At 35.1% G+C, this 11728-nt stretch overlaps 1 protein-coding gene across 3 annotated transcripts; it reads right to left on the bottom strand.

The window, feature by feature from the left end:
* Positions 1–2154: 2154 nt before the first annotated feature.
* On the bottom strand, positions 2155–9706 carry LOC131037213 (protein NRT1/ PTR FAMILY 5.1). Of its 3 annotated transcripts, XM_057969281.2 has the most exons (6): positions 9647–9706; positions 9297–9434; positions 7355–7572; positions 5743–6305; positions 3697–4364; positions 2155–2607 (listed from the first exon to the last, which is right to left on the bottom strand). In XM_057969281.2, the coding sequence occupies exons 2-6, from the start codon at positions 9409–9411 to the stop codon at positions 2315–2317; spliced, it is 1857 nt and encodes a 618-aa protein (XP_057825264.2). In that variant the 5' UTR covers positions 9412–9434; positions 9647–9706; the 3' UTR covers positions 2155–2314. The 3 variants fall into 3 exon arrangements, with proteins under 3 accessions (XP_057825264.2, XP_057825263.2, XP_057825265.1); XM_057969280.2 differs by having other exon boundaries at positions 9297–9703; XM_057969282.2 differs by lacking the exons at positions 9297–9434; positions 9647–9706 and adding an exon at positions 7735–8077.
* Between the last annotated feature and the right edge of the window lie 2022 nt (positions 9707–11728).

Consider the following 11728-nt stretch of genomic DNA (forward strand, 5'->3'; position numbering starts at 1 on the left):
TAGTATTTAGACATTGGTCATTTACCTTGCCTCTAAACGCCATTTGCCTTTCTTTAGAGTCGAGACATATGGTGGACTCCATATTTACAATGCTAATCCTTCAATAGCACTACAAGATAAAGGCTCTCGCTGCCATAAAGGCCATTAAATTTTGCCTGAATGTCTTAAATGTTCTCGTCCTCCCAAGTCCCATCACCCCTTGCAACTAAACTTGGGAGCAGATCTAAATTCACTTCAAATTTTTATCATCATTCTTCCAACACAGAATAGATTTGGAATAGATGATTTTGAATTAAGATTCAAAAATTATAATCAATATAATAAACACTCACCAAAATCAACTAAATATTTTTATTTCTATTAATTTTTAATTTATCAAATTCGATCATATAATTCAATATAATTCTAAATTAAATTATTACATAAAATTTAATTTAATAAAAAAATAAATTTATTTCTTTACAAAATCTTCAAATATGCACATCTATTTTCTTTATTGAGTCCACATCTTTCACCATTGAGCTCCCATAAGATGTAATGTAGAAGAAGTGTGTTTATATCAAACACAAATAGATAGACCTTAAAAATGAACCTCCACATATACAGAAGGAAAAGATATCAACAACAGCCAAAATATCTTGTTCTTCCTTGTCAATAAATTGAAATTTGAATATCAAAAACAGCCAAAATATCTTGTCAATAAATTGAAATTTGAATGAATACCAATGAGAAGATAAGATATGAAAAAGATAAGATATGCTAAGATCCATGCAGCCGATTTTTTGGGTCTACAACAAGCACTAGTGCTTTGTTTTCTTACTCTCATTTTGGAGGCGTCAATTTTGGTATAGTGGTGGCTGTCACATTACAAACAAATATCCCCAGTTGTCATTCACTTATTTTCCATTAATGCTTCATCTTTATCTGATGTCAACTCTTTGTGTCTACATTTTCTTTTGTTTTCTTTCTTTCTGCTCTGTGCATATGCCTTGCTGAAACAAGTGCAGTGACTTTATATGGAAAGGTCTTCCTCAGTGCTATTGCACGATAAAAAAGAATGCATATATCTGGAGAAATTTGAGAAGTTGCTGGTAAAGATAAAAATGCAGCCCCACATAACCAACAAAGGAATAAAAATATATTATAGTTTGTAATGTGCTAGCTTTAAAAAAGGAAACATATGCTCGATTTTTCTCTTCCAAAATCTGATTAAAAAATGTCTGCAACAACTTTCATCTGATTATATTGTTGATCAAAAGTTCTCAAAGCATCATCACTTTAAAAATTAAAATATATCTATAAGAGAATTAAATAATATAAGTTTGTTTTAAATCATTGTATGATGTTTGATTTTTTATTGTTTCTATCTTTTTAGAATCTGGTGTGGGTGTTAATTGGTTGTTTTCAGTTTCTGAACTGATATGTTTCCTATTGATATTGTAGAAGATTTTGGAGTCCTTTCAAATCTCACTTTTTATTCTTTATTAAAAATATCTGCAACAATTTTTATCTGAAAGTTTTGTAATTAAAATTCTAAGTAATAAAAGAAAAAGAATCATCACTTTAAAAATAAAACTCAAAAGGGGTCGCGGGAATATCCCTGATTTATCAAAATAAAAAATAAAAAATATAAAAGCATCATCACTTTAAAAATAAAATGCATATTTGTAAGAGAATTAAAAATAATATAAATTTAGTTTTAAATCATTATAAGATAGTTTGCATAAGTTTCCCACAGTCCATAATGTGTCTATAAAAAAATCTGTGTATGATCACACTCAACAATCTATCATCATTATAAGATGGTTGGTTTTTTATTGTTTCTGTTTTTAAGAATTGTTGCAACTGTTGTTGAATTTTCAATTTCTGGACTGTATGTTATTTGATGATGTAAATTTTTTGACAATTGATTTTCATTGTTATATTTCTTATTTACATTATATAATATTTGAGATCTTTTCAAAACCCACATTTTATCTTTCAAAAAAAAATAAAAATTTATAAACATTATTAATTTTTTTTTTAATTTATTATTTATAAAATTTCAAAAATAAAACATTTTTCAAATTTTCTTTTAGAACATCACTATATATTCTCATATATATTCTTTACTGTAATGAATGAAGACACAAAACATATACTTGAGATAACATGTAAACTAAATTCAATATCTATTTGATGATATGGCTACTTGGCCTTCTTTTCAAGAAACATACAATAAGAATACAGAACTACATGTAACTTTGGCATTCCTATGACAAACATAATATACATCACCTTTGTAGATACAAAGATGTCCTAGTTTTTACTACCATCACTTTGAGGAAGGGGACAGCTCAAAGCCTTCAGTGGGTTGAACTTTTATGAGATTTAAGAATTCCAATCCATGGGTGGATGAGGGAGGAGGTAGTTGGCTGTTGAACTTGTTGCTGCCCTTATTTTCACTGTTGTTCACTGTACTCGTGTCTTCCTTGTAGACATACAGCTTTGCAACAAAAATGAACAAGAGCATGTTGAGGAAGCAGAGAATAGCTATGCAGGCATAGTAGTAATCAAGGTGTGAGTCATTGAGATTGTTGGTTATCCAGCTCTTGTGCCCATTTCTTCCTGTAAAATATTCAGGAAAAAATGTTAGAATTTTATAAAAAATTTATGAGTATTTAAAATTAATTGTTAGAATTTTATAAAAAAATTAAGAGTATTTAAAATTAATTTTTTAAATTTGTCTAATTGAGGGAAAATGAAATGAAATGATTGATTAGCACATCTTGTTTTTGAATTTAATTGTGTAAGATTTGTTTGCATTGACGTTTCGGAACGCACTCCGTGATCCACCATCAGAGTGTAAAAAGAGCACTGAAGATAAGTGATTTGTTAGCATCAACGTTTCAGATCATACTCTGTGATCCATCATCAGAATGTAAAAAGAGATCTGAAGATGGGCCGCAATTGAATCCAGAAACAAGACATTGATCACAGGATCAATGTTTCGGATCACACTCATGATCCATCATCAGCATGTAAAAAGAGAGCATTCGGATCACACTCTCTGATCCATTATCATAATGGAAAAAGAGAGCTGCAGATAAGTAATGTGTTTGCATCAACATTTCAGAGTTATTTTCGGTTTTCTTTTTACATTTTGATGATGGATCACAGAGTGTGATGACTCTCTGTTTACATTTTGATGATAGATCACAGAGTGCTCTGAACTGTAGATACAAACAAATCACTTATCTTCAGCTCTCTTTTTACATTCTGATCATGGATTGCAGTATGTGATTCCTTTTTACATTCTGATGATGGATTACAAAATGTGATAATCATTGATCCGACTATGATCAACAACTTGTTTCTGGATTCAACTGTAATTCATCTTCAGCTCTCTTTTTACATTCTGATGATGGATCATGGAGTGTGATCCAAACATCGTTTCAAATGCATCTCACACAATTGAATCAAGAAACAAGACGTGCTAAACATATGAATTGTGAAAATCTGATGTCTCAAAATAAATGATTTTATTGACATTCATAAAAAATCAAAAATCACAAAGCTAAACTATCTTCAACTTTTTTTGGATGTCAGATACAAGACCAAACAATCTAAAAGATCAAGAATCACAACGTTAAGCTATCTTCAAAATCTTTTCCATATCAGATGTCAGATCTCTGATCTTAAAAAGAAAAATCTTACCGGTTAATTTCTCAATGGTGGTAAGGAGAAAACTGCTGACAAAATTGCCGATCCCGAGACTGGTAGTGAAAAAGGCAGTACCGAGGCTCTGCATGTCAACAGGTGATTGGTCGTAAAAGAAGTCGAGCATGCCGATGACGACGAACACGTCAGTGACCCCCATGAGGGAGTACTGTGGAAGGAGCCATAGAATGCTCATGGGAACAGGGTCCTTGCTGGCCTCCAGTCCGTGCTGGCGGATGACGTGGACCCTCTTGGCCTCGGTCAACGTGGCGAAAACCATGACTAGGATCTGGACGGCGCAACCGATGCCCATTCTCTGCAGCATTGTTATGCCACGTGGATTCCCTGTGTGGCGGCGCAACAGTGGCACCACGTGGCGGTCGTATATGGGGACAGCTATCAACATAGAGAGCGTGATGAATGCGCTGAGAGATGCGGCGGGAATCTCGAAGCCACCTGGTCCTACGTGGCGCTCCAGCGTGGTGCCCTGCTTCACGAACAGCGTGTTTACCTGGGCCACGACAGTGCTGGGTATCACTGTCGCCACCCACACAGGCACCATCCCGATCATCCGCTTTGTTTCCTCCACTTCTGTTACTGTGCAAAGACGTGGCGTTGTCCCATTGGTGCCGCTTTCCACTCTCATGGCGGCCTTGTCCAGGAATCTGGGAATGTAAATAAATACAGACAAAGGTTTGAATCTGTAAGATAAAACGGAATTCAACTTTTGGAATAAGAGAAAGCCTTTAGTTTGATTAAATGATAATGACTCTGAGTAATATCAGACAATTTTAGAGAATAACTTTTGGGTAAGGGCAGGTTATGATGTCATGTTTAGATTGGGATGTTCTAATCAAGATGATAATTTGGATAAGGGTAGGGGTGGGTTATGATGTTATGTTTGGATTGGGATGTTCTTAATATCTAAAGTAGGAAGTCGGATTTTAGTATGTGGAAGTGGTCAATTGTTAATGTTGAATCAAAAGGTGTAAGAGAAAAGATCATGATAATTATGGATGGAAATAAAATGTTGGGGATTTTTTTTTAATCTCAGTCGTAACTACAAACAAACCAGTAAATAGCAAATGGAAATAGAAGATGTTGATAGTTTAGTGGGGATGTTCTTGATATCTGAAGTAGTAAACGAGTTTAGTGGGGATGTTCTTAATATCTAAAGTAATAAATGAGACTTTAGTATGTGGAAGTGTTCAAATATATTGTTGAATTAAAATGTGTGTGAGATAAAAGACAATGAAGTTTGTATAAAGAGAGAATACTTTATTGAAGAATTTTATCTTTATGATCACAAATTAAAAGTAAATATAAAGAGGGAAGATAAAAGGTTGACAACTTAATTAAGGACCAGCTCGCATCATCTTAGGTGTGAGGCTATGATGCAGACAAGCTTGAAGAAGATTAGGTGAATAGAATATGCCGTTTTTGCACTTAGGAATTAGTGGAGAAAGAGTGACACTACTTCCTAAAGTTGTTTTCTTACCTTCCAAGGATATCCAATATCTCTTGAAAGTTGACTCTTCATTGATGTAATTTAAATGATATTTTGCATCCACTTGTTAAAACTAGCACCTTTTTTGTTAAAACTAGTACCTTCCTTGTTAAAATGTATAGTTCTTAATGACTTGTTTCTTGTGAAAACTAGCACCTTCCTTGTTAAAATGTATAGTAGATTCTTAGAGGCTTGTGTAAGTTAAAAGTACTTTATTATATTGTGTTCACATTAAAACAAACACCTTCTTTGTTAAAATGTATAATAGATTCTTAAAGAATTTTATAAGTTAAAAAATACTGTCCATCTTTTAAAGACTACAACCTTATACAATTAAGAAGTAGAATGTATCCCCTGTATTAAAGAAATAATTTTTTCTATCAATTTTTTAAACTTGAAAATCTACTGATTTCTAACAGCTTTTAAACTTGAAAACCCATTAATAAAAACCTATCCTCCTATGATAAAGAAAAATTCTGTAACTCTAAATTCTTGATGCAGAGGATTTTAATGAAAAAAGGAGTTTTTCTATTTACCTTAAGGCTGGAGAATGAAAGATACGGCGCTTCCCAGCAGCCTGGTATTCCGTATCATTCAATTCATGAAGTTTGGATACATCGTCAGGAGCAGGCACTCTCCACTTGGAAATAGCCGATACTAAAACCCTAAAAACCCTTTTGATGGGGCTGTCCTGGGTTCGAACCTTGTGCCTATAAAAAGGAGTCCCTGCCATAAATATTACCAGTGAAATAAATAGTCCTACAGTAGGAATCCCATAGCCTAAAGCCCAGCCAACATTTTCCTGAACGTAGACCAGTGCAGTCTGGGCAACCAGGGCTCCGAAAAAGACAGTGAACATCCACCAGTTGAAGAAGGAATTCTTCTGCAGCTTCTCCTTTGGATGGAAGTCATCAAACTGGTCTGCACCAAAAGTAGAGATGTTTGGCTTGGTGCCCCCTGTGCCAATTGCAAGAACATACAATGAAAAGTAAAAGAAGCCAATCTGTAGGCTATTGGCCTTCTGGCATACTAGCCCCTTTCCGCAATGAGGTGGCTTTAGGGATTTTAAGGACACTGCCAGTGTCAAAAGCACCATTCCCTGTAGGAGAAGATAGTAAGGAAGAAGTCAATAGAACATGTTGTCAAGGTAACTGGATTATGTTATTAGATGATTAAATGATAGACATGTGTTCATTACTCTTATTGCATAGGGAAATGCCAAAATTGGAAACATGTTCTTTTATGCTACTGCCCAAACAGGTATAGAGAAAGAAAAGTTGGGTATCTAGCAACAACTTTAGGGCTGTGGATGGGGAATAACTTGCTCCAATGAAAAAGGATGTTGGCTATTTAGCAACCATCATGTCAGTGTTAAGATTGTGTAGTGTTGGCTATCTAACCATCATCTGGTAGGTGGGTTAATGTGATGCATTATAGGAAAATCTTTTTGTGATTGTTGGATAGTTTGTGTCCAAATAAAGTTGTGGCTGTTGAAGAACTTGTATTTAAATAAAAATCTGTTGACCATTTAACAACCACTAAATCTTGTGAAATAATGAAGGTACATTCCAACTACTAAGCCATGTAAACTAATGAATACACATTACAATACCATTGAAGTGCATCCCTCTACTCTACCGAATTGTTATTGCTTGATAGCTAGCTTCATAGATGAAGGTATATAGAAGGTACATAGCATTAGTTATATAGGGGGGACACATTCCAATGCTCTCTACTGAAAAATTGTGACTGCTAAAATGAAGAAAGGCTTTGGCTATTGTGGTAAAGCAAATTATACCTAAAGAACAGAAGCTTTGGCTTGTGAAAAACCACATCCCCTTATAGAAAAAGTGAATGACGTTTGGCTATTGAACAGCCACACCCTCAGATAGCACCCACAACCCTGTATTTGCAAGGTCTATGACATGGTTATAGAGCACCCACAACCCTGTATATGCAAGATCTATGACATAGGTTATAGAGAAACCACAGTTGCAGGAGAGATCCACCAACATTTGATTGCATCTGCATCACTTGGTACTTGGCTTTGTTGTTGCTAGTCTATTGATAGGTTGTTGATAGGTTGTTCCAATATGTAACAGTGCAGAAGCTGTAAATAAAAAATGGCTAAGAACTAGTCTTGCTTACCAGTAGATAAATAATTGAAGAAGCTAAGAAGGTCCAGTATCTGCCGAAGTATGTATCAGAGATATAGGCACCCAGAATTGGAGTGAGCCAAACTGCTCCGGTCCAGTTGTTGACATTCCTGGCTGAAGATACTGTGCCTTCATGCAGCTCTTTAGTCAAGTAGATCACCAGATTGGAAGCAATGCCATAGAAAGCCATTCTCTCGAATGCTTCATACCCTGCATTGAAGCTGATAGTAATTAGAGCACTACAAAGGACCTATCTAGTTAAATATACATATAATCTAGATTTATCTAACTTCTCTGAATCCATTTGAATCTGTCTATTTTTAGATAAATTATCAATATGTGACTTTTGATAATTTACTATAGATATATTACCTGTTAATGACAGCTAGGCAACTCATCCAATGATTTAAACAGCATATAAGCTACAGAAGTTTCGTGTAAATTGTGCTGTAATATGCAGAGTCTCATAAATAAAACTGGTGTCACTTAATCCCAGAAATTCTACTGGGTTTTTCTGGCAGGTTAGAGAAAAATCTATTCTAATAAACTAAAAGATGGACACATGGAATTGGGTTGTTAGTGCAGCTTAAAATTAAGAAGGTTAAGTCTTGGTTGAATGCGATGGTGTTGGTCCTATTCCTTTCTAGTGAAAGACTACGTCCTCAGGCTTAAAAAATAATTTCATGGAAAAAATAAGTTGAGTTTCACAAAGAAACCATGAATCTATGAGATTTCCAGCAATTGAAGTCTAGCAGATGGAAGAGAACTGCTTTAGTTCATGAATGATACAACCATGTGAACTTTATTGGGCTCATTGAAAGTAATTTAATGACCCTGCAATGTCTGTATGAGAAAAGCTACGTTCTCAAGATAACAAAAGTAGTCTACTCATATTGGACTTCCAAAAAGTATTCTTTTGGGATTTAAGACTAGCTGAATAGAGGTTGCCTCCACTAAAACTGGCAGATGATTCCTTTGTACTTGGAAAGCTAGGCTATAGCATAAATAACTCTACGAGCTTTTTGAAACTAGGCTGTCTTCTTGTCAATCAATGATGCATCTAGGCTTCTAAATTTACCAGACATAATTCTAATGAACTTTAGAAGTGCAGATACAGTCTGGGTGATACTGAACTTTTCATATCAACTAAGTACATTTTCCAAAGCTATCAGCAGCCACGCATTGAGCTTAGGAAGCTTACTGTAAGTATAGGGTACTTCTCGAACCCCAAGATTGACCAGCTATAAACAAAACATCAAATAAACCATCAGTAAGTTTAACCAGTCTAGTTCAAAATCAGACTCAATATAAAGAAGTGAAGTAGCGGATGCACACATAAGTCTAAAGAGTACTCAATAAATCATGAAAGCTTGAGTAGCATGGTTACCCTGCTGAGTTTGTGCACCAGCATCTTCGTTAAAGCTTTGATATAATATTGATAAACTATCATATAGGTTACAGAATTCAGCAGTCAGTTAAAATGATGGAAATTGATTTGTGTAGTAGAGAGAGAATTTTAAGAATGGTAGAGCTGTCTATCTCTTTTGTGCAAGACAGAGATCTCAACACAGGTTCATAGTTTCTGTGAGGTCTTCCTCTGTGAATAAATTTGGTATTCATTAATGCCTATATTGCTGTTACAGTCCATAGCATTTATAAAAAGAATTAGAAATTTTCAGAGTAATTAGTGTATGAAAAGAAACAACAGAGGCATTTAGGATGAGAATGCAACACTTTTATTTCTACAAAAAAGATGATGCATTGGAACATTGCTGAATTAAAGATTTCAAGCTTTCGAAGTCCATAACATCTAGAAAAATGAGTTTTCAAAGATAACTGTGCATGGAAAGAATCAACATCGACGTTTGGGATCTCCTTTGAAACCCATCATCAAGTTGATGAGAAAGAGAAATCCATGAATTGTTTTGTCTTACCAATGAGGAAGGAGCAAGCTCTCCATCTTCCAGTCTTGGCCCTCTCCACTCCCTTTCCCCACAGATCAACAGACCCATCCATGGTATATTCTTTATCTGTCTGATGTGTCTCCATCTTCCTGCCAGCTGCTTCCAACTCTGCAATTTCCATCTCATAGAATCACAAAACAACAGCGGCAGGAAAATGAAGGATCCCTGCTCTTAGAAAAGGTAAAACAGGACAAAACACTACACAATACAATACAACACAGCTTGTATGGCAACTATATATGTTATCTCGCTTATCTGATATTGAAGAAACAAAGAGATGTGAATGAGCAACTAGAGGTAGCCCTGAACGAAGTAACTACCTAAGAAATTCAAGAATAATCAGGAAGAATGGAATAGATAACTGCTTACACAAGACTATCTTATTATTGATTCTGATCATGCTTTATAGAGAAAATTTGAGGCCAGGGGAATCTCTTTCACTAAAGTCCAAAAGTTTTTCATAAAGTCACTCTCTTTTATTGTTTTCCTCATTTAGGAATGATTTTTAAGGCTAGGTTGGTAGAGATGCCAATATCAACATAATTCAGTCATCTGTATAAAGATAATTTAAAATTATCAACTTTAATAGAGTTCTTCTTCTCTCTAACTAAAATTCTGATCTATCCTAATCTTTCTTTATGTAATTTGAGGATAGATTTTATCCTCAAACTTCAATTTCTGTATGATGAAGACATCCAAATTACTCCCAGTCTTTCATTTATGTAATGTGGATTTAGATGTGGTTGTGAATGGCCTTTTCTCTATTCTTCATGTCATTTGTTCAAACTCTATGTCCCACATAACCAAGTGGATGTACTTTTTGCTCTCAGAAGAAGTGCCAAAAACACCTCATTGTGCAGACACTACATAAGTCCAGTACAAATCCCGTGTCTGTACAAGTATCAGATACTGATCAATATAATATTTAAATCTAGGCAAAACTAACTCTTAACTTTTACTGTTTTCCATTATAAAATCCTCTTTGAAAGAAACCTGACAGTTCTTCAACTCAGTTGAGATCACTGGCTTCATTACATCTGTAGGACCACAACTGATTTTTATTTTTATTTATTTTATTGATTTGAATTGAAAGGTTTCCATTAGAAAAATCTATCAACAGATACGCTTGATTTCACTTCACACCTATTGAATTGAGTTGGAAAGCTCCATTACCAAAATTTTGTGGTTATGGTAAGCATAAGCATGTTCGTTGTTCTCAAGTGAGCAGATGAATTCGGGTGTCAAACAAATTGTGGTTCAAAACGTTTGAGCTTTTGATCATGGGATTCCTTTGATACATGTCATCTGCCTTGTTGGTACTGGTTTATTGCGATATATTGTGAAGATATGAAGCATATACTCTTAAGATCAGCTGTCTTAATGCATCTCAACTTCAAGCAAATGTAGATTTATTGCTTGGCAACTGTGGGGTAAAGGGATATTAAAGAAGAATGAATATTGAGACCAACAATTGACCTATTGACGGTCCACCCACTAAGAAATGGAAGTATATTCATTGCACTAATGCATAAAAAAGTTTTATTCTATTACCTAACCAAACTAATAGAACTGAATTTATTAATGGCAGTCTTCCTGCCATAGTTTTTATTCATTTATTTTAGTGTGGGGTTTTTCCGTCGGCAAATTGTCAGCCATCTGGAAAAGTTGCTTCCCGGCGGGGTTTTTCGGCGAACGTGGTTGTTTGACTTGCGACATGTCAGTAAATTGCTAGTCACCGGGAATAGGTCGTTTCTGACGGGGTTTTCCGGTGAATGTGGCTGTTTGACTTGCGACGCGTCGGTAAATTGCCAGTCACCGGGAATAGGTCGTTTCTGACGGGGTTTTTCGGTGAACGTGGCTTGTCTGACAGGTGACGCACACATGGAATTTAGTGCTCGGTACTTTGTGTTGGGTTGTAATGGCAATGTGATTCTTGGTATTCGATATTCATTTATTGTGTTCAAACTGGTATTATGGAGGGCAAGTTGATTGATTATTATGCATTGAATGGAATTTACTGCTCGACATTTCGTCTTGGGTTGGGATGGTAAGTCTTTTTTTGGTATTCGGTATTCATTTGTTGTATTTGCAAAGATTTTCATTTTGCGGTGACTAGGGTTTACAAAGCATATTGTTTTCGGGTGATTTTGTTGCGGAGGCCGTTTTTTGTGACTTACTTAAGGAGTCAAACAGAATAAGCTTTTTGAGCGATTCTGTTATAGAGGCCGTTGTTTGTTAGTTGGTTAGCGAGAGAAGGAGAGCAAAGGGGAGGTTGTCTAGGTTGGATATTTCTTACTCTTGCTATTTGTTCCTTCTCTGTGTGAATTTGTCTATGTTTGTTATGAAAGATAATTGAAGCTTTGGAAAATGGGTATGAAAGGGCTTGTAGAATTTGGTAAAAA

This window comes from Cryptomeria japonica, chromosome 3 (assembly GCF_030272615.1).
Source record: "Cryptomeria japonica chromosome 3, Sugi_1.0, whole genome shotgun sequence".
Taxonomy (NCBI): domain Eukaryota; kingdom Viridiplantae; phylum Streptophyta; class Pinopsida; order Cupressales; family Cupressaceae; genus Cryptomeria; species Cryptomeria japonica.